General features: G+C 43.4%; 1 protein-coding gene across 1 annotated transcript in view; it reads left to right on the top strand.

The window, feature by feature from the left end:
• The window catches only part of KNTC1 (kinetochore associated 1), a 521,537-nt gene that overhangs the window by 349,769 nt on the left and 147,666 nt on the right, over positions 1-24,102 (top strand). Inside the window, exons 50-52 of the mRNA XM_073627545.1 lie at positions 1,176-1,386; positions 2,323-2,435; positions 19,441-19,490. Of these exons, the coding sequence (XP_073483646.1) occupies positions 1,176-1,386; positions 2,323-2,435; positions 19,441-19,490 (374 nt within the window). The remainder of the gene's footprint in view (positions 1-1,175; positions 1,387-2,322; positions 2,436-19,440; positions 19,491-24,102) is intronic.

Here is a 24,102-nt window from a genome sequence, read left to right as displayed (position 1 = left end):
CACTTTTTTGCAGGTAAAAAAAAGTGCATTTATTGATTTTTTTTTTTTTTTTTTTGCAGAAACCTGTAAAGCATTGCACCAGCAATCAACAGATCACTGATGCCATGCAGGTCTTTTGCAGACCCATCAGTGTATCTTCTTACTTTTTACCTCGTACGAGCAAGCCAATGCACCCTGACAGAAAGAATCGATGAACTAACCCAGCACCATGGTAGTTCATTGAAAACTACAAGCCGACAGATGCTAAAGCTGTCAGGACCTGTAGCTTTCCACTCATAGTTTTCACTATGTTTTTTTTAAATTGTGACAGCTGGAGTGGGTTCTTTCATAACATTTTACACCTTGTATATGAAACTCTGCAATATAGGAATATTAATATTGATAAGTGAATCTGTTTAAAATCCAGGCCAACTACTAATTCTGACTCATTCAAAGATTTACTTAAAGCTTACCTATCGGTTACCTAACAGAAATAAATACAGAAATTATTTCAACTCCTGTAATTATTGTAAATACCTCAATTTGATGGCTTGCTGACCAGGAACATGCTTATGGGGGGAGACAGCAGAGTGACAGGAGATGAGCTCATTGCTGAATTACTTCTCCTTTCACTCTACATTCGGAGGCTGGGGTTGGGCCCAGAACAACATGAGGTCAGAAAAATGAGGTTAATGCTGGCTTTCAGACTAAGGACATATAGCAACAGAAAAAAATACTGTGCGTTAAATCTCTGGATTGAAGGTGAATATTGCAAAAGCTGGTTTTGTTGTGTTTTAAAAATTATTTTTAACTTGCATTTTCAGGCTAAAATTTTGCTTCAGAAATTTTGTCCCATCTGCAGGAAAAATTACCAGCCTGGGTTAATAAATTGTATGATCCGATAGCTATGCAGGGAAACATATGAACAAATGAAGTACTGGTATTATATTTTATTAACAATTTACATTTATTTAGTTTAAGCTACAGTAACACATGGCAGCAATGCAATAATTTGTAGCAGACAGCAAATAAGGCAAATTCAAGATTATGGTTGCAACTAAAAAACTGAGCACATTAACAAAAAACTAAATCGATGACAAATAGTAACCATACTGCTTTTTAAAGAGGTTTTGTGAATCAGTTTATATATATATATATTTTTTTTTTTCTTTCTTTTCTTTTTTGCAACCTTTAAGGTGGAGGCTCATGAAAGAGCAGAAGTGCTAATAAAGAAGCTCACTGTGCAATACCAGCGGTCAGCCACAGAAAATGTTTTGATAACGCACAAACTAAATACACCAGATTTTTTGAAACAGATTGGTAAACCGGCCAATCTCATAGTTTTGCTGTATGAGCACAGCAGTGTGGAAGAAAGGATACGAAATCCAACAGGCAGAGATTATCCAGGTCTGACTACTCAAGTATCCATATTAAACCTTTTCTACCTAAAGCAGAGTTCCAGTCATATTTTCGTTTATTAAAAGTCAACAGCAACAAAAACTGTAGCTGCTGACTTATAATAAACAGCCACTCACCTTTCCTATGATCCAGCTGTGCACTCACCTACACTGTGTTCTCCCCATGTCCTACCTCAATGGTGCCGGCATCTTCACTATGGGCACCCGGCTGTGACAGCTTGCGGCTTCGCAGACTTCGAAGGGAGAACTTCCGCTTCTGATCGCCTAAGGCGACAGGGATGGAAGTGGGAGTAGATACCTGTCAAAATCAGATACCTTCTCCCCCCTCCCCAAAAGCTCAGTTGCACGAACAGGAGTCTGGGAGTAGGCCTTAAAACAGAAGTTCCACTTTTGGGCAGAACTCTGCTTTAATGCTCTGCTTAAGAGACATTACATACATAGTATTATATCGATTAGTGTATAAGTATATATAACCAGCGCTGTCTCAACAAATAAAGAAAATTTGTAATCTTGGATATGATTTTTGCTTAAAATTCTGTGAGTGGTCACAAGGTGTTTAAATCATATTATACATACAATGTTTGCAATTATTCAAAAAAAATTATATATAAAATATTTTAAAGTGCAATCAGTGCTTAGTGTGAAACAATCCTTGGTGAGCAATAAGTCCTTGCAAATATGGTTGATGATAATCTTCAAATATCTGGGATCTGTATTTGTACAATACATTATTTTATGTTTTCAGTCATTGTTTATTAGTGTTATGTTTGTATATGTTTCTAAGTAATGAAATCTCTTTAGATTTTTACTTTGCAAGATTTTGAAAGGAGCACTTTGAAAAAAATCTTTCTCGAAGAGCATAAACATTTGAAATACATCACAAACTATTTTCTTAAACCTAAGAACATTTTTTTTATTTCTCCAGACATACATACCGCAGCAAAGCAAATAGCTGAAGTGAACAACTTGAGCATGAGCAAAATTCGAGACCTTCTCCTTGACAAATGGTTGTGTCCAACTACCCTGCCACAAGCTGTAGTAAGTACAAGTATCTTCTTTTCCAAAGGCCCTGAGTTTTATTTACAGATTGGGATGCAGTTTATACTTTAAGAACTTTTGATGTGCTTTTAAAGTATTGCTAAAGGCAAAACCTTTTCTTTTTCAGTTTTGGATAGAGTGGAGAGGGATTAGAGACCCCCTGTCAGTTTTTATGTCTGCCTGTGCCCTCTGTTAAGGACATTCACCCTCTCCATTTGTTCTGTTTACCATTATCATTGAAAGTGAAAGTAAAAGAAAATCCCACATTTTGGGTTGTCCCTAGAAAAGTAATAGAGGGGATATCTTCCAACGGGGACACTAGTTCTGGTGGCCTGTGGGTCCCCAAGGAATTCCCTTAATTTGCAGGGATTTCCTCTTACCTCCTGTTAGGCTATGGGACAGGAAGTAAAGAGAAATACCTGCAATGGGAGACAGATGGCCAAAAAAACCTGACAACGTTATAACCCTCCCTTGCTCTATCCAAAATGGAAAAAAAAAGTTTTGCCTTTAGTTCTACTTTATGTTGTCAGCGATGTCCATGCTGTGACATTAGAGGTCTCTCTATATCGCTGTGCATTTGAAGTACAAATGCCCCCCAAATTACCCCTTTTTGGAAAGTAGGCATCCCAAGGTATTTAGTAAGAGGCATGGTGAGTTTTTTTTTTTTAAGTTGTCATTTTTTCCCACAATTCATTGCAAAATTAAGCTTTTTTTTCACAAAATTGGCATTGTAATGGCACATGGCATGTGCATACCACAAATGACACCCCAAAATACATTCTGCTACCTATGTTATACAGTATATACCCCTCCATATGCCTCACATCAGTGAATGACCTAAACTGAGTGCCATAGCACTGGTCATCCTGTTAGCTGCACAGTACTGGCAAATTATTCTTCATAGATCCCAAAGGACAATTCATTTACTTGCAAGTCTGCATGGAGACAGCTTCTCCATTAGGGCCTAGAGAGAAAAGATGAAGTAAGCTCAGTTATATTCAGTCTAGCCAGCTCAGAGAAATAATAAAATGCTGCACAGCCCAATGTGAATTGTGGATCCCAGTCCAGGTGACCCCCTGACCTGGGCAAGCTGGTATCAGTTTGGCGAGCGTTGTCATCTTCCATCCATTTCCTCATTTGGCATCCTTGAGGTTCATCTGCCTACTGGAGGGGTCATCGTGCAGTCCAGCTCGAGAGTTTGGCCTCAGGCCTCCCACTCTACGCCTTACTGATCCACCAACGTACGGTGAGTTGGGTCCATCGCTCCTGGTAAGGGCACATCTTTCTTCCCTTGTCCCTTCGATGGTGAAGGCACTCTTGGGTGTACATTTACCACTGAATACATTCACCTTAGAGACTTTTTGATTTGTGTTGAAGTTACCTCTTCATTACATCCCTTTTATCATCATCACTTTTGGGACTCATACACTGTTATCTTATATAAGATCCATCATGGAATTTTTTATGTTTATGTTATATTGCTTGATTATTTTTACCAGTTACCATATTCATTTCTTTATAGCTTTTGCACTTATACTGTGTTGCACTTTTTTTGGTATATATCATTAGTACTTGCGACACTTCGCGGCTTTGGTCGCGAGCAACTTCAAATTGTACGACATTATTATTTGTACCATTTTTATTTTTTGCAGTTGTGAACACATTCCTCTCACATGTTTCTACAAGAGAAGGACTAGTTTCCCTAGATAGCCCCCTCCCTATTCCCTTTCCTTCACTCACATTTTCAGCGCCACACTTTATATTTTCATTTACTCCTGAGTATGGCGAAACCACATGTGTGGGACTTCTTCACAGCCTGGCCACATAAAGAGGCCCAACATGCAGGGGCACTTCAGGCATTCTATAAGCTTATGGGAATAATGGACTTTGTAGGCACGTATAAAAAATAAATTTTAATAGTTCACATAAAATTCATACATATACAACACATTTAATTATAAAAAGATATGGGATACTGTGGTTTTATCCTGGAGGAAATACTTAAGTCATATTTCCTGTGGGGCAATACTGAGAAAATACCCACACTGAGGTGTATGTATTCCTCCTGGTTGTTCCAACAGTCCTCATAGATTAAAAAGAAGAATTGCTTGCTCTACATGTTTCGCGACCTGAACTGTCGCTTCTTTAGGAGCTTCAGTATTTCTAATTGGAAAGACATACTTTAATTAGAATACAATACAAATTAATGGTATTAGGGTGCAAGTGTGCATTCGTATACAAAACTATATATGGACTCACCAATAATATAGTGCTTAGACAAAGAGTTTCAACGCTCGCCTACGCCAGGGAGATTGTGACTGCAAGAGAGCCCCCCTCCAAAAGGAGGTGACAACTGGGGACATTGGTGCTGGGTGACAGCCACTAAATAGGCACATGTGTCAGGATGTGGGGATGTACAGGGTAAATGAATGTAAAGAATATTTAAATGAGTATTAAACTAGGGTACATTTTCTGGAATTTACACAGCTTTTAGTTTATGACTGCCTATGGCATTTCTTGAGGTGCTAAAATGGCAGGGCAGTACAAACCCCACCCAAATGACCCCATTTTGGAAAGTAGACACCCCAAGGAAATTGCTGAGAGGCATGTTGAACCCATTGAATAGTTATTTTTTTTGTCCCAAGTGATTGAATAATGACAAAAAAAAAAAAAAATATTTACAAAAAGTTGTCACTAAATGATATATTGCTCACACAGGCCATGGGCCTATGTGGAATTGCACCCCAAAATACATTCAGCTGCTTCTCCTGAGTATGGGGATACCACATGTGTGGGACTTTTTGGGAGCCTAGCCGCGTACGGGGCCCCGAAAAACAATCACCGCCTTCAGGATTTCTAAGGGCATAAATTTTTGATTTCACTCCTCACTACCTATCACAGTTTTGAAGCCCATAAAATGCCCAGATGGCACAAAACCCCCCCAAATGACCCCATTTTGGAAAGTAGACACCCCAAGCTATTTGCTGAGAGGCATGTTGAGTCCATGGAATACTTTCTTTTTTGACACAAGTTGCGGGAAAGTGACAATTTTTTTTTTTTTTTTTGCACAAAGTTGTCACTAAATGATATATTTCTCACACAGGCCATGGGCATATGTGGAATTGCACCCCAAAATACATTTAGCTGCTTCTCCTGAGTATGGGGATACCACATGTGTGGGACTTTTTGGGAGCCTAGCCGCATACGGGGCCCCGAAAACCAAGCACCGGCTTCAGGATTTCTAAGGGCGTAATGTTGTGATTTCACTCCTCACTACCTATCACAGTTTTGAAGGCCATAAAATGCCAAGATGGCACAAACCCCCCCCCAAATGACCCCATTTAGGAAAGTAGACACCCCAAACTATTTGCTGAAAGGCATGTTGAGTCCATGGAATATTTTATATTTTGACACAAGTTGTGGGAAAGTAACACTTCTTTTTTTTTTTTTTTTTTGCACAAAGTTGTCACTAAATGATATATTGCTCAAACATGCCATGGGCATATGTGGAATTACACCCCAAAATATATTCTGCTGCTTCTCCTGAGTACGGGGATACCACATGTGTGGGACTTTTTGGGAGCCTAGCCGCATACGGGGCCCCGAAAACCAAGCACCGGCTTCAGGATTTCTAAGGGCGTTAAGTTGTGATTCCACTCCTCACTACCTATCACAGTTTTGAAGGCCATAAAATGCCAAGATGGCACAAAACCCCCCCAAATGACCCCATTTTGGAAAGTAGACACCCCAAGCTGTTTGCTGAGAGGCATGGTGAGTATTTTGCAGCTCTCATTTGTTTTTGAAAATGAAGAAAGACAAGAAAAATGTATTTTTTTTTTCTTTTTTCAATTTTCGAAAGTTTGTGACAAAAAGTGAGGTCTGCAAAATACTCACTATACCTCTCAGCAAATAGCTTGGGGTGTCTATTTTCCAAAATGGGGTCATTTGGGGGGGGGGTGTGCCATCTGGGCATTCCATGGCCTCCGAAACTGTGCTAGGCAGTGAAGAGTGAAATCAAAAATTTACGCCCTTAGAAAGCCTGAAGGCGGTGCTTGGTTTTCGGGGTCCCGTGTGCGGCTAGGCTCCCAAAAAGTCCCACACATGTGGTATCCCCATACTTAGGAGAAGCAACAGAATGTATTTTGGGGTGTAATTTCACATATTCCCATGGCATGTTTGAGCAATATATCATTTAGTGACAACTTTGCAAAAAAAAAAAAAAAAAGATTTGTCTCTTTCCCGCAACTTGTGTCACAATATAAAATATTCCATGGACTCGACATGCCTCTCAGCAAATAGCTTGGGGTGTCTACTTTCCAAAATGGGGTCATTTGGGGGGGTTTTGAACTGTCCTGGCATTTTATGCACAACATTTAGAAGCTTATGTCACACATCACCCACTCTTCTAACCACTTGAAGACAAAGCCCTTTCTGACACTTTTTGATTACATGAAAAAATAATTTTTTTTTGCAAGAAAATTACTTTAAACCCCCAAACATTATATATTTTTTTAAAGCAAATGCCCTACAGATTGAAATGGTGGGTGTTTCATATTTTTTTTTCACACAGTATTTGCGCAGCGATTTTTCAAACGCATTTTTTGGGGAAAAAACACACTTTTTTAAATTTTAATGCACTAAAACACACTATATTGCCCAAATGTTTGATGAAATAAAAAAGATGATCTTAGGCCGAGTACATGGATACCAAACATGACATGCTTTAAAATTGCGTACAAACGCGCAGCAGCGACAAAATAAATACATTTTTAAAAGCCTTTAAAAGCCTTTACAGGTTACCACTTTAGATTTACAGAGGAGGTCTACTGCTAAAATTACTGCCCTTGTTCTGTCCTTCGCGGTGATACCTCACATGCATGGTGCAATTGCTGTTTACATTTGACGCCAGACCGACGCTTGCGTTCGCCTTTGCGCGAGAGCAGGGGGGGACAGGGGTGCTTTTTTTTTTTTTCTTTATTATTTTTTTGCTTTTTTATCTTATTTTTAAACTGTTCCTTTCATTTTTATTTTTTTTTTATTAATTTTATTGTTATCGCAGGGAATGTAAATATCCCCTATGATAGCAATAGGTAGTGACAGGTACTCTTTTTTTTAAAAATTGGGCTCTATTAGACCCTAGATCTCTCCTCTGCCCTCAAAGCATCTGACCACACCAAGATCGGTGTGATAAAATGCTTTTCCAATTTCCCAATGGCGCTGTTTACAAGTCATGAAATGCTCGTAGCTTCCGGTTTCTTAGGCCATAGAGATGTTTGGAGCCATTCTGGTCTCTGATCAGCTCTATGGTCAGCTGGCTGAATCACCGGCTGCATTTTCAGGTTCCCTGTTGGGACAGGAAAGCCAGAGAAAAACATGGAAGACGGTGGGGGGGGGGGACATTCCCTCCCACTGCTTGCAAAAGCAGTCTAGAGGCTAATTAGCCGCTAGGATTGCTTTTACATGAAAGCCGACCGCTGGCTGAAAAGAATGATACCAAGATGATACCTAAACCTGCAGGCATCATTCTGGTATAACCACTCAAAGTCCAGCAACATACCAGTACGTTGCTGGTCCTTGTTAGGCATATATTGTAAACTTTTTTTTCATGCAGCCTGTGGGCTGAACGAAAAAAAGATATTGATCGGTGGGTATGCCCACCATTAGAATACCTCCCTTCATCCACCCACTTCTAATGATGGGCATACATGCACCATTTATATATGCCGAAGCATGGGGGCATCCTCCCGCAAAAGGCAGGAGCAAATTGCTCCTCCACCCACTGCGGCCCCCACGCTTCGGCATATATGCTGAAGTATGTAACTGTGGTGGTGAAATCACCTCCGACAGCGCTGGAGTCACGGCTTTATATATCGTGGGAGCAAACGCTGTTGCTGTCAAGATAAATAAATCCGCGCTGCAACTGAATGGCGTACCTGAAAACAATAAAATGGTTACCAACAAAACACAGTAAACGGTAAAGTATAAAAAATCTGAAAAGCAAACATGGTAAAACATAATAACAATAAAACATTGCAGAATAGAATAGAGTAAAAAAGAGCAGAACAATAGAGAGAGAGAGAACAATAAAACAACAACTATTTTTGGTTTTTTTATTTTATATTTTTTTTTGTGTTTTTTTTAATTTTTTTTTTTTTTTTTTTTTTTTTACACTTTTTTTTAGTAACTTTTAACTTTTGTAACTCGTTCCAGGTTTGGGTCTCTCAAAATGCAATGGCATCTTGGGAGACCCTGTGTTAGTGTGCCTAGTCTGTGCAGTGCTGAACCCTACGCTAATACTCAACTAATGTATGGTAGCGTTCAAAGCATTCACCCATGCAAAGACCAGGATTGCCAGGACAGGAGGAACAATAAGACCGGGTGTCACGCCTAAATCCGCGCTTGCTGCAGACACGACATCTTTTTTGGGGGGCTTTTTGGGTAGGGGTATTCGGGATGGCATAAAGAAAATGCCGCTCATGCAGCCGGCTTACTGCATTTGGTTGGGGAAGGTGAGGTAGAGCACCGTCTGGAAACAGAAGGGCTCTGACGATCTCTTCCTGGAATTTAAGGAAGGATCCAGTCTGTCCTGAAGCTCTGTATAGCACATGAGCGTTCAGCAAAGCCAATTGAAATAAATAAACAGACACTTTTTTGTACCAGCGTCTGGCCTTACGGGCAACTAGGTACGGCGCCAACAACTGGTCGTTGAGGTCCACCCCTCCCATATTAAGGTTGTATTCGTGGACACAGAGGGGTTTCTCCACAACACCAGTCGCTGTAGGAATTTGGGTCGTCGTGTCTGCATGAAGGGAGGTGAGAACGAAAACATTCTTCTCATCCCTCCACTTCATAGCGAGCAAATTATTATACTTCAAGCAGGCTCTCTCCCCCAGCCTAAGACGGGAATCTACAAGCCGCTGGGGAAAGCCCCAGCGATTAGGTTGCACGGTGCCACATGCTCCAATCTGCTGATCAAACAAGTGACTAAAAAGTGGCACGCTCGTATAATAATTGTCCACGTACAAGTGGTACCCCTTTCCGAATAAGGGTGACACTAAGTCCCACACTATCTTGCCAGCGCTTCCTATGTAGTCAGGGCAGTTTGTCGGCTCTACGTGACTATCTTTGCCCTCGTAAACCATAAAACTATATGTATAGCCTGTGGCCCTGTCACAGAGCTTATACATCTTGACCCCGTATCTGGCACGCTTGCTGGGAAGGTACTGTTTGAATGACAAGCGGCCAGAAAATTTAATCAGGGACTATCAATGCAGACAACTTGATGGGGGGTAAACAAGTCTGCAAAACGTTGGTTGAAGTGGTTTACGAGGGGCCGAATTTTGTAGAGCCGATCGTATGCAGGGTCTCCACGAGGACGACAGAGTTCATTGTCGTTGAAGTGCATGAACCGCAAAATCTGCTCGTATCGTGCCCTGGCCATGGAAGCAGAGAACAAGGGTGAATGGTAAATTGGGTCAGTGGACCAATATGACCGCAACTTACTCTTTTTATTCAACCCCATGAGGAGGGAAAGGCCCAGAAAGGTCTTAAATTCGGAGACCGTAATTGGTCTCCAATCTCTGGCAAGGGAGGACTGGGGATTAGCGGCGATGTGTTGACCAGCGTATAAATTGCTTTGGTCCACAATAGATCTATAGAGATCTTCGGTGAAAAACAGTGAATAAAAATCCAGTGGCGTAAAGTCAACTGTTTCCACCTGAATTCCGGGTTGGCCAGTGAAAGGGGGAAGTACGGGTGCTGCAGAAGTGGTGGGTTCCCAATTCGGATTGGCCAATGCAGCAGGAAGGGCACTATGGGCACGACGGGCCTGTCTTTGTCTTCTTGGTGGCAGCGGGACACTACTAGTGCTTGCCACCTCGCCAGCTTGAACTGCACTTATGGGACTCGCCACGTCACCACGTGATACTGCAGTGCTGGATGTACAACCAGGGTGTACTAGGCCGCTGGTGCTTGCCAGTTCACCAGAAGGAATAGCGGCGCTAGTACTTCTCTGCTCCATACGAGAGCCCTGCGGTTCTTGCACTTCAAGGACAGAAGAAGATTGGGGTCTGGTACGCCTGACCTTAGCAGGGACCACAACTCTGTCGTCAGAGCTATCTGTCATGGAGCCGCTGTCCTCTACAGGTTCGTATTCTGAGCCTGAACTTGACAGATGAGTGACTTCCTCTTCACTATCTGTCATGCTCAAAAACGTGTAGGCCTCTTCACTAGTGTACCTTCGATTTGCCATTTTGGGCTCTAAATTTAGGGGTACACTAGTGAGACTTACAGGCAAAAAAGCTCCTGACTGTCAGCGACTGTATCAAAACGCTACCAAAAAACTGTTAGCGATCGCAGGGATCAGGCCTGACTCTGCGAACGCTGCAGTTATGTGTGCTTAGTGTTTTGTAAGTGTCAGTTATCGATCGATACTGCACTTGGGTGGGCAGGGCTGGGCCGAGGAGCAAAACGCAGGTGCTAGCAGGTATCTGGGCTGATCCCGCTAACACTGCGTTTCAGGGAACCCTAAACTGCTGGGGAGTATAGATCTGATCGGATCAGATATCGATCCGCTCAGATACTATAGCACTAAGGGAGGTGTATGCTGCGTGCGTGGGTTTTAGCGGTACTGGCGCTAACCTGACGCTGCCTGGGGCGACGCAGACCTTAGCTGACCCTAAAAATGTAATTTATATCACCGCCGGGCAATTAGGGGGTTAAACCTTTATAGGGTAATAAACGGCGGGTGCCCTAAAACTATAATAAACTGTAATAAACTACAAAAAACAAACTAGCTAACCAGCGTCACCCGTAACACTTATACGGTGATCGCTGGTGAAAGGGTTAACTAGGGGGCAATCAGGGGGTTAAAATCTTTAGCAGGTAGTATATGGGGGTCCCTGTCGCTATAAAACACTGACAGCGAACCTATATACTTACCTCCCTAACTAGCGTCACCTGTGTCACTAATACAGCGATCAGAAAAACGATCGCTTAGCGACACTGGTGACGGGGGGTAATCAAGGGGTTAACTTTTATTAGGGGGGGTTAGGGGGGTACCCTGGACCTAAGGGGGGGTACCCTAGACCTAAAGGGGGCTAACCTAACTGCCCTAACACTTGTAACTGACACAAACTGACACCAATGCAAAAAAAAAAAAAAATGCTATTGGTGTCAGAGTGACAGGGGGTACAGGGGGGTGATCAGGACGTGATGGGGGGTGACAAGTGTGCCTGGCGTGTTCTACTGTTAGTGTACTGTTGTGCAGACTTACTTGATGTCTTCTCTCCTCAGCGCCGGATCAAAAAGACCAACTCGAGGAGGGATGACATCACTTCCTTTCCCTCTGTTTACCTTACAGAGGGAAAGGAAGCATTCTCATTCGCCGGGAGCGATCGGGAGGGGGTGGCCAACAATGGATGGCCTCCCCCTCACCTCTCATCGCCCGGGAAGAAATGGCGACCGCCTCGGGCACCGGGGGGGGGTCCAGGCAAATCACGTATATATACGTGATTTTGCCTGTCTGTGCCACCTTGCCGACGTAAATCGGCGTGAGGCGGTCGTCAAGTGGTTAATAAATGCTTAAATTAGAGTTTGAATAAGCTATAATACTAGGTGCCATACTCACATATCGGTTGATATGTAGTCACTACTGTTCACATTGCCTTAAACCAGGAACTTGCTAATCTATAGAAAAATAACAGAGTTGGTGTTTCCAGGGTCTTTAACCATGTGTTGATACACTTTAACAAGTAGCTTTGACTGAAAAAGGAAGAGGGTAACTAGCAAAGCCAAACAAAGCCCAAAGTACCTTAGTTCACTGATCCGGGATAGAGGGATTCAGTAGTAGTGCACACATCCTACACCGGCAAGCTTTAACATCCACTTTCCTAAAGAGCAGAGGAGACAGGAATGCCATGAGGACAGGGAGAATACATACACACACTGGAGCCAAAGTGGCTGCTTAGCTAATACCGGGGGCGTGGTGAATGGTAGAGTACCTGGAACTGCGGTGGTTCGGGTCCCGATAGTGGGGCCGCCTATTTGCTATTCCATGGGGTATAATGGATATCCATTTCCCTCAGAGCCCCTGGGGAATGAAGTCCTATCCTCGCTATTTGTACACCGGCAAGCTTTAACATCCACTTTCCTAAAGAGCAGAGAAGACAGGAATGCCGTGAGGACAGGGAGAATACATACACACACTAGAGCCAAAGTGGCTGCTTAGCTAATACCAGAGCGTGGTAAATGGTAGAGTACTTGGAAGTGCGGTGGTTCGGGTCCTGAGTGTGGGGCCGCCTATTTGCTATTCCACGGGGTATAATGGACATCCACTTCCCTCAGAGCCCCTGGAGAATGAAGTCCTATCCTCGCTATTTGTACACCCCGACTGAGCTCAGTCAGACTGGCGTCTGACGTCACTCAGCCTGGCCGCTGGTGCACCGCGCATCCGCCTGCTGCGCTGGTCCTAGTGTCTGCCGTCTGTGGGGGCCGCTGTGAACCTAGGAGACACAGTTGGAGCGTGTCTCGTGGTTGCTGTGGGTGGTGCGTCCCCTACCTGTCCCAGGTCAATATGGCCTGGGAGGGTGGGCCGCAACCCCAACAGCTTGGGCGGCCACACATCCCAGCTATGCCAATCATGGCATCACACAGCTAATGCCCCCAGGGGCCAAAAGAGGAACTGCGGTCAGAAATCCTGGTCACAAGTGAGAGGAAACGTGTATATGTATGTGTGTGTGTATATATATATATATATATATATATATATATATGTGTGTGTATATGTATGTGTATATATATATATATATATATATTAGTGTGGACATTTTCTCAGTATTATCCCACAGGAAGTATATGACTTAAGTATATCCTCCAGGATAAAACCATTGTATCCCATATGTTTTTATAATTAAATGTGTTGTATATATATGAATTTTATGTGAACTATTAAAATTTGTTATTTTTATACGTGCCTGCAAAGTCCATTATTCCCAATTTTTAGCATTTATAGATTAAATGTAGGATGTGGCATATTTATACCAAAGGTGTTTGATTGCCACCTGAGGGCAATGCAATCAATTGAATTTCATTCTAGGAACATAAATTACACATCTCATTTCTAAACCACCTATTACACTTTTGAAGGCCCTGGAGCGTGCCAGGACAATGGAAACGCCCACAAATTTTGGAAATCAAATACCCCAACGTATGATCTATGAGGCATGAGTCTTTTGAACGGTTCATTTTTTTCCAGAAGTTTTTGAAAAATGTGGAAAAAAAATGAAAACGCCTTTTCTTTTAAACAAAGTTGTTAATTTATAAGATATTTCCAACACATAGTATGTGCATAGCAAAAATGACACCCCAAAATACATTCTGCTACTCCTTTTGAGTATAGTAATACCATATGTGTGAGACTTTTACACAGCCTGGCCACATACAGAGGCCCAACATGCAAGGAACACCGTCGGGTGTTCTAGGGACACATAGCATGTACATACCAAGAATTACACCCCATAATACATTATGCTGAGCACAAACAAAAGATTACCTGTGGTTTTAGTAGCGCATTTGTCCACAGGAGGATAGCACTGGTCCTGGCAGCAGGCAAGGACTTGGTCAGCAACAGCGAATGCAATTGTCCAGGCAACAGGCAGGAATACTGTCCATAGTCAGTACAGGCAGCAGGCAGGGATACGGTCCATATACAGTCCAGGGTCAGTGCAGGCAAAGATATTGTCAGCAGTGCCAAAATATTGGTCCTGATAGTAGGCAGGAACATGGTCCATGTGGTGTGGCCAGTGTGACAGGCAGAGGCATGATGGCAGTAAGTCCTACATGCAGCAGCTAGAAGTAGGGCCTCGTTCAGGACAGAATAGGGACAGGGGTAGAGGCATCTCCCACCCAAATCTCTTTGAAGCCTAGGAATCTCCAGACCCTAATTTAGGAATGAGAAAACAAAAAAAAATTGTTTTCTTTATCCAGAAAAACAATTCTGGAGCCCCTCTCATATGTGAGACCCCTGTGTTATGAATCCCACTAGTCCAGTAGCAGGGTACAAGATCAGTCCAAGGGGCAGGCAAAAAAACATGGTCAAACAGTCCAGGGTTCGTTCCAGATCAGACAGAGGTGTGTACAGAATCGGAAGGCAGAAGCGTGACCGAATAACAAGCTAGGGTCAGTTACAAAGCAGGCAGTGGCATTAGGGGTGTGAAGGTAAATGGTAGGAACTGAGGATTACGTTTACCATACTTCACTAATAATTTACTGAAGTAAGGTAATGCCGCAAACAGTCACCTATGCAGAAGCCTGGTTGGGAAGGACACTGGGGACAATAATAAGATGCGTCTCTTCTGACTCCTCCACTGGTATACACCTTACCTTTTTTCTAATGTCTATGGCCTGTTGATTTGGGAGGGATTTTATCGGGAACGTGGCATTCGGAGAATCTACGAAGAACATCGGATCAAATGTTTTGGTCTGGTGGGCCGTTCGGGACTATAAGGGCAGTGAAAATTTCCTCCTGGTAGCCAAGGAAGGGTTGGGGTTTTGGGTGGAGTTGTAGTAAATTATATAGGAGTTGTATATGATCAAATGAAAAAAATAAATTGCTACTTTTTTATACCAATTGTATGTCTGTCTTGTGGCAAGGTAGGGTTCGAGCATTTGGTAGTTGAAGTCGACTCCCCCAATGAACAAATTCTATTCATGGACGCATGTTGGCTTTTGGATGGGGCCATTCCTGCTGGGGTGGAGACCAGTAGGAACGCAACTCCTTTTTTTTTTTTTGGTGAGTCCCATACAGAATGTGAGGCCCAAAAAAAAAATCTTAAACTCCTCCACTGTTAGGTCTCTCCTCTCGTAGGGATGGACATAATAGGATGTTGGATGTTATTCAAAATAAATTGTGCATACAGGTTGCACTGGGCCACAATTGATGCTAGCATGTCCTCCGTAAATCAAAGAAATCGATTGGGGAAAAATTCTTCGTGTCCACCTGGACTCCTGGCTGGGCAGTGAAAGGGGGTATGTTGGCTTCTCCTGAGTTGGGAGGAAGCCACAAGGGGTTCTGAAGGGCATTGGGAGGGTTGGCATGGGTCCTAAACCTTTGGGGCTGAGGTGACACCCCCACTGGTACTTAGCCTTTCTTGCCGAGGTACTGTGGTGCTGGTGGATGCCATTGCTTCCTCACCAAAACTCCTTCGTTTGGCAGGCAGAATATCTTCCTCCTCTGAGTCTGTCAGTGTTCCACTACTTAGGTCTGGCTCCTAATTTACATCAGACTCGGAATCTAAATTTGAAGAGTAAAACGCATCAAAAATGCACCAGACTGCACTAGAACGCAGTAAAAACACACCAGTCCCCAGTAAAGTGGAAAAAAAAAAGAAAAAACTGGAAAAAAATAAGAAAAAAAAAAGCACCTGGAATGCATCTGGAAACACGCCAAAAACGCATTACAAACACACATGCAGAAACAGAATGCATCTGGAAACATGCCAAAAACGCATTACAAACACACATGCAGAAACGCATCCGGAACGAATCTAGAGTGCGTTTTTATGGTGTGAACCTAGCCCTTACTCCTTATTGCAATATTGCATATCTTCCTGGCGTACAACCCTCAAACTCTACCCTGAACTCTGAAATGCCCTTTCTTCATTTGACAGGCTGTGAAGCCATTTTGCTCCATTACCTACAAAGGTTATGGCTTTTTTTTATACCACTAGCAGACTCCGTTCCCCCACTTAGTACTGGAAAAGGTCATATTGTCTGATCTCGCTGCTCCCCTTATGTGTTTGTTTCTTTCACCACATGCAGTTTGTAGGTACCCCAGGACTTGCCTGCTTCTCTACTTATATAACTGCTTTGCAGATTTTTGCTGAGAGTTCTCCTGGCATCTGATATCACCAGTTAGGCAAATCCCAACATCTAGGTTGTGCTCCCTTCCTTCCTATGCAGCCCACTTATTTTATGCTCTGCAATGTATCATGTGTGGTAGTTCTCACCCAGTGTGACAATAGGGAGCCTCATCCCAGAACTTTCCATTTTCTCATCCTGCAACAACTTATTTTTAGAATCATCAAACACCTAGCCCTGCTACTCTGCAAGTCTTAGTTCAAACTTGTTCATTCATTTCCTAACATCTTGGTTCTTGCACTTCCTGTGCACTCTCATTGCAAGAAGTTGTCTTCTTTCTCTGTTTGCCCCTGGCAGTCCTAGCTCTGTCTTAGCCTGCCCTAATTTCTTCTTGAGGCCTTTTTCTTTTCATAACTTACATCGGGGCCAAGTATCCTGGAAGCTGGTTCTCGTATCCCCTTGTGTTTGATTGTTCTTCTCTTTCCAGCCTGATGACATGTCAAACATTTTACAATTTACCTTGGGTAGGATCAGGATTGTTATCTTTGGCTATCTGCCACATCTTCCTTTTTAAAACAGGTTTGCCAGGTGGCTGTTTGAGCCTATTGCTATCATTTCAGCAATTTCCCAAACCTAAAATTATTGCTCGAGGACATCCAGTGGTCCAATAATGAATTCCCGTGTCCTGTACTGTACCATTAAGATAATAAAATGTTGATGTACCTGTATATTCAAAATCTTGAAGTACAGGGCACAGGTCCCTCCCATCTTTTCTCTGTGATCGCATTATTGCTTGCATAAAAAAATGGAGTCTCCCATGTAGCACGACCTTCTGGGAGGGAGTGTTTTAGATCATTTCTACACTAGTGGACTTCTCAATCCCTTTTTTTAGCCCAACATACTCTCTTGAGTCTCAACCTTCCAGGCCTTTCCAAAAATCTGTTCAAATTACTACAGCATGTTTTAACAGCATTCAAGCAGATTTAACCAAAATCTCCCCCTATTCCCACCTGCTCTACGCATTTAGGCACAGCCAATCTTCTTACCTCTCCTACTTCTGTCTGCTTGCCTCATTTTTGCTGGTGTTCTGCGAAGATGCATGTCTTTTTTCAGCTCTGCTGTTTTTAATACTAACTTTCCACTGGCACCTTTTTTGCTGCTTTGGTCTATTTCTTCAGTAAGAACTTTTGTCTAACTGTTGCTGGAGTTTCTCTTTTGATTTGCTGCTCTTTGGCGCAGTCGCTTTCAGCCTGGCTTTAGACTGTGCAGCATCCAGATCTTGCTGAACTGGACATAGTGGACCTAGCCTGGACATGACCTTCAGGCATTGGATCCCATGTAACTTGCATTCTGTATTCAATTATGATTGTCGGATTGTCTTGGTTGTGAGAGAAAGCAAGATTACAGTGAACAATGGGGAGCAACAGCTACCAAACAGCAACAGAAGAACAAGCAACTTAAAGCCTAGTACACACAATGAAATTATTGGATAAATGATCTTCCATATTTTTTTGGGATGCTTATCTCCAGATCGAAAAGGAATGAGTGAATAAAGTAGGAAAATTCTCGTCGGACAGAATTTTGGAAGTGATGTAATGTGTTTGTAATGTATAAGTATTGTATTTTTGGACAAAAACTGTACTGATTAAACGAAAATTGTACGATCTGTTATCGTACGAGAAAATATTTTGTGCTTGTCCCTTTTTAAAATTTCGGATGACAGCTGATAGATCAGATTATCGTACAATCGTTTCGAAATCGATATTTTTTTGTACAATGTTCTAAATGTGTGTATATGGGTTTTAGAATCAGCAAGCCAAAATCAAAGAGTGCAAAGTGAAGAGCAGGAATCTGATTTTTCATTCAGTAGTTCAGGAGAGATGGCAAAGCCAGCTGTTGCTGTTCGGGGCACCAAATAACATGTCTTCAGCTTTGTTTAATAGGAAAAGCATAGAGGAGGAGTGGCACAAGTTCAGTAGGAGAAATGAAACTCCAACCAAATGAGCAAAACAGCAACAAGAGCAGTGGGAAGAATATAAGGGAGATGCACTGATGGTAGTAAAGAGGAGGCATGTATAAGACCAATACAAGAACGGAAAGCAATAAAACACTTGGGTGGGAAGAGGCACTGAAAAAGTGAGTCAGCCAAGACTGAGATATACAGGAGAGGAGTGGTAGAGGTACCTAGAGCGTGGAGTGCCGAATAAGCTTCCACTGCTATACACAAAAAGAATGGTGGAGGTACTCAGAGGACATCAGGAAGAAGCTGTTGAACTACAGTTCACAGAGAAGGTGGGAATTACCAGTGGTGCTGCAGAGACAGGAAAAGCAGTCTCTTGACCTGAACATACTGATGGATAGGGAGAGGACGATGTAGAGGTACTTACGAGAAGGGAAAAAAAGGTCAAAGGAGCTATTCACATGTTTGGGAAGGACTGAGAGAAGTCAGAAGTTGCACACAGAGGGGGATAAGGTGCTTGAAAGGTGCCTCAGAGGAGTAGTCTAAGAGTTGCACATAGGGAATATAAGAGGTTTTAGGAGTTTCACACTGTGAGGGTGAGAGGTCTGAGGACACAGGGTAGAATGGCGAGAGATTCTAGCAGCTGAACATGGAGGGGTTCTAGGAGCTGGATACAGGGGATGATGGATGAAAGGTCCCAAGAGCTGCACAGGGAGAAAAATTTCAGGTAAAGTATACTGCCTTAATTGTAATTTGTGTATGTATACAACTCCCCCCACACAGAAAGATAGCTTCTTTACTTACAGTATACAATGGGGGAGATTTACTAAAACTGGTACAGCTGTGCATAGTAACCAATCGGCTTCTAACTTCAGCTTGTTCAATTAAGCTTTGACAATAAAACCTAAAAGCTTATTAGTTGCTATGCACAGCTGCACCAGATTCTGTGTGCACCTGTTTTTGTAAATCTCCTCCCAATGTGTACTTTTATTACCATAATGCCAGACATGACATTCCATAGAAATTTAGAGGTAAAATATATTGATTTGTAGTTGGTTATATTTGCATTGTTGTAAACATAAGGAACAATGAGTTGTTTCTCTGGCATATTGAAGCTACATACGGGCTGCTTCGTCTATTTGTTTAAACTTGAATTTTTAACTAATATAGGTCATCTTCTTTTTCTAGAAAGACAAAGATGTATTTGGTGATGTACAAGGAGATGAAGACCTCAGTAGGTATGTTCTATGTGGTTTCATCTGCTATTTTTCACTGAGATAAACTCATAATGAAACAGTACAGTTGATGTATTGTTATGAGCATCCGAAAGCAACTGTGGGATATCAGGACTTGAGCAACTGTCTTAGAAAAGTTTTCATTTCACGTGTATAAGGGATCCCCACCACAGCACAGACTCCCAACAGCCACCTCATTGTCACCAGAGACCCCTGCAAGGAGGCATGGGTTTCTTAGTGGACAATTTGGTGATTTGGGACTTCCTCATCTGGTGATCGTTCACAAAACGTAAAGTAAAGAATTGATCAGCAGAGTGACATTCTGTAAGAAACGAACAGAGGTATTTAGTCTTAACATAATGGTCAAGGCAGCAGACTAATATATGAAGCAAAGTTGAGGTCAGGAAGTAGAGATTCAGGCCAAAATGTAGGAACAGAATGACAGTCATTGGATATAGAAGCTAGAGGATTAGTTGCATAAAGTTCCATATAACGCAACGGCAAACCCTAAAAGGAGTAGTCTATATACACACACTTGGGGTTTGCGCAACCCAAGTACATGTAATCGGGTTGCAAAGCCAATGGGTGAGAAAAATGCAGGCAAAAGGACAAAGAAATGAGAATAGTTTTAAAGTGTTACGAAACCCAGGTCCCTGCATTCACTATATCTGGTCTCCCACAGTACACAGAAAATGGAAATGCATTAGTTTTAGTAAATATAAACTGCTAAATACCTTTTTTTTTCATCAGCAGTCATAGTAGTTGTGACGGGGGGGCCCGTGGAACTCAGAATACATCTTATGTCTAAGGCACCCTGTGCCATCCTGGCACAGGGTGAGTGAGAAAATATATCTTGGACTACTTAAAATGGGACAGTAATATTTGTCCACAATATCTCCCAGGATGTATGTTAATTGAATGAGCTGATCACATTGTCCTCTATACAATGTAGGAGACGGGACGGCTCCTATTGGAGCTCATGTTAATTAGGTTTTGTTTGTATTGTTAATTGTAATTAGCTCCAGCTATTGTGTTGATATAACTGTGTGAAGCTCGGTGACCACAAGTCTGGGCGAAAGGTCATGTCTCAATCACCTAGGCTGTATAAAGGATTAGATAATTAGGTCATGTTAATTAAGTTACAGTTGTATTGTTAGAGGAGGTTCCAACAGCATATAAAGTCTTGTAATTGTGATTCTAAATAAAGTCAGTTCTTGGTAGCAACAAGCAAGTGTTGCCTTGTTTGTGCTCAGAGAGGTTGGGATATCTGTATACAGACTGGGAGGAAGTGGTATATGACGGAAGCACTCAAGCGGAGTGTGGGACGTTCCGTGACATTGGTGGCAAGCAGCGGGAAAGCTTCCTGAAGTCTGGGACATCCAAACCTCCAACTGGATCCAAGATCAGCATAGCAGACTTCAGTCACCCCAGCGGAGATATGGACCTGGCATCAGAATTCCCGGGGCTGCTGCGGATCATCCTTTCAACGTACACCAGGACTGTGTCTGAGGATGAATACCTGGAGCTCAGGCAGCTGATTCGGGTGGAGCTCTGGATTGCAGCCCTCCGTCTCGCTGGTATAAAACAGGGCAAGTGCTTTCCAACCCAAGAGCAACGGGCCAGTGACCAACGGGCATTGCGGATGGCATTCCTGGGAGAGCAGCCCCAGGAGCAATGGGTGACTGAGTTGGACAGGTTGGTCCAGCAGGAGATAGAGCTGGACAATCGTTATCGGGCTCTGCAATGGCAGGCAGAGGAGGGATATTTAGGGGAGACAACAGAATGCTCTCCGGAGGGATATGACTTTGGCGGCCCTGGATTGCTGTGGGAGAACCTTACAGATCTTTTTATGTTTGGCGATGAAGGGGAACCTGACCTTGAGGACCTGAGAGACTATAGAGAGTCTATGCTCGGTCTTGCAGGGGTCTCAGAGCTCAAACCTGATCTGGACCACTTGCTAAGGAAGGAACAGCATCTGGAAAGGGCATACAGGAAACTGCTAGAACAAGTTCAGCAGCATGCCAGAGAATCGGCAGTGGAAAATCCGGAGATTGCCGTCCCCAAACCTGAAGTGCTGACAACAGGGCAGAGCTCTGCTACCCTCTGCCCAGAAATGATAGCATCTTCTGGGTTCCATGGACAGGAGATGGTGAACCTCTATCCCCAGACATCAGTTGCAGAGACATGGGATTTGATAGACTTTTCTGCTGAGGAAAAACAACCTGATGAGCCTCCAGCAGAAGAGCTGCTATCAGGGCCAAAGTTCACTGTGTTCTGCCCAGCACCAACAGTGGCTTCGGCCTTCTTGAGAGAAGAGGTAGTCGGCCTTTCTCCCACAACACTGACAGGGACATGTGATTTTCTGCCAGCAGCATCTATGGAGTTAAAACAAACTTCTCCAGCTGAAGATCTGGTAACTGAACAGAGGGTCCAAGACCTCTGCCCCACACTTTTACCAATTCCAGAGACTGGGGATTTAATAGACGTTTCTGTAGAGGAGGAACCACCTGGCAAACCCCCAGCAGAAGTGCTGGCAACCGGACAGAGGGTCCAAGACCTCTGCCCCACACCTGCAGCAATTGTGGAGGCTCAGGGTGAGAAGATGGCAATCACTTCCCAGCAGCAGATACAGGGGGAGAAGGGAGAGGAGGTGTGTGTTGTCCCTCCCCAACAGTTGGCCAGGGTGGAGGAAGTGGGCTTTCCTCCCCAGCAAAGATCCGTGTACCTGGGAGACAGTACCATCGACATGTCATCCCAGCAGCCAGATGAGGGAATGGAAAAGGAAGCAGCCGGCTCACTTCCCCAATGGCAGCTACACAGTTTGAGAGTGGAGGAAGCCAGCCTCCTGCCCCAACAGTTAGCCGGAGCAGAGGATGCGGAGTCCCCAGCAGAAGTGCTGGCAACAGGGCAGAGTGCTACCAACCTCTGCCCAGCACCGGCAACAACTACAGAGTTCCAGGGAGGCGGGGCAGTCGGCCTCCCTCTCCAACAGTTAGCCGGAACAGATGGTGTGGGGTTTCCAGCAGAAGGGCTGGCAACAGGGCCGAGGACTGCTGGACTCTGCACTCAACTAACAGAGGATGGATTTCCTGTGAAGGTGGATGGGACTTCAGTCTCCACCTGTATACCCCAGGGATGCTGGGCAGTGGGCCCAGATCCCCAACAGCATGACAGAGTGAGCCCAGTCACCCTGTCTTCTCTCCAGCGGCAGAAAGGATTCCAGGGAGAAGAGCCAGTCCAGGCCTCTCCCCAGCGGCAGATATGTTCTCAGAGAGAGGCAGAGGTTGGCTGGGTGAGTAATGCTTTGTTTGGAACAATTTGTTTGGGGTACTGTGTGGGTACAGGCAGTAGAGGATTGGAGCTGTTTACTAACTTCGGAGTCAACCCGTCTGGGGTCTCCTCCTGTGTTAGTCTTCTGCCGAAAGGGGAGAGATGTGACGGGGGGGCCCGTGGAACTCAGAATACATCTTATGTCTAAGGCACCCTGTGCCAGGATGGCACAGGGTGAGGGAGAAAATATATCTTGGACTACTTAAAATGGGACAGTAATATTTGTCCACAATATCTCCCAGGATGTATGTTAATTGAATGAGCTGATCACATTGTCCTCTATACAATGTAGGAGACGGGACGACTCCTATTGGAGCTCATGTTAATTAGGTTTTGTTTGTATTGTTAATTGTAATTAGCTCCAGCTATTGTGTTGATATAACTGTGTGAAGCTCGGTGACCACAAGTCTGGGCGAAAGGTCATGTCTCAGTCACCTAGGCTGTATAAAGGATTAGATAATTAGGTCATGTTAATTAAGTTACAGTTGTATTGTTAGAGGAGGTTCCAACAGCATATAAAGTCTTGTAATTGTGATTCTAAATAAAGTCAGTTCTTGGTAGCAACAAGCAAGTGTCGCCTTGTTTGTGCTCAGAGAGGTTGGGATATCTGTATACAGACTGGGAGGAAGTGGTATATGACGGAAGCACTCAAGCGGAGTGTGGGACGTTCCGTGACAGTAGTCTTCTGTCAGTGTCTGGTTAAAGCTTGTAGGAGGAGTTTTCATTCTCCTCTGACTGTCCTAATGGGGCTGCAGGACCCCTGACCCTCTGTCTGGACAGTGCAGCTTGCCCTTGCCTCTGTACGATCAGGAGATGTTTTGGGGACAGTGAAAGGAAGGGGAGGATCAGAGAAGACCGGATTAAACAGCTTGTTTACACAGTGCAGATTAACCCCTAAGGTTCCACAGTGAGCATAACAAGCATGCTTTACTGCATATGCAGACTGATTTTACTGTTGTGGGTTTAGTAACACTTTAATGGGTTTGAAGAATTTGCTGTTCAGTGACAGAGAATACAGATGACATCATCAAATCCAACCAGATTATTATTAGTTATTTGTTTGAACATAAAGTGTTTTGGCTTTTACCAGCCTAATATTAAAATCGGTAGGATTTTTTAGCCTAAACAGGAACTTGAGACAATTATTTTTAAAATCTTACTAGTGCAGTACTTATAATGCTGTGTTCTATAATTTTTTACAACTTCTACGGAAGTCCTAAATTTAAGTTGATAGTTGCTTTTGATTTTTAGAGTGGCAAAAAATATTCCAAAGTTGCACCCCGAT

Source organism: Aquarana catesbeiana, linkage group LG01 (assembly GCF_042186555.1).
Source record: "Aquarana catesbeiana isolate 2022-GZ linkage group LG01, ASM4218655v1, whole genome shotgun sequence".
Lineage (NCBI taxonomy): Eukaryota > Metazoa > Chordata > Amphibia > Anura > Ranidae > Aquarana > Aquarana catesbeiana.
This window is presented reverse-complemented; position numbering and strand designations above follow the sequence as displayed.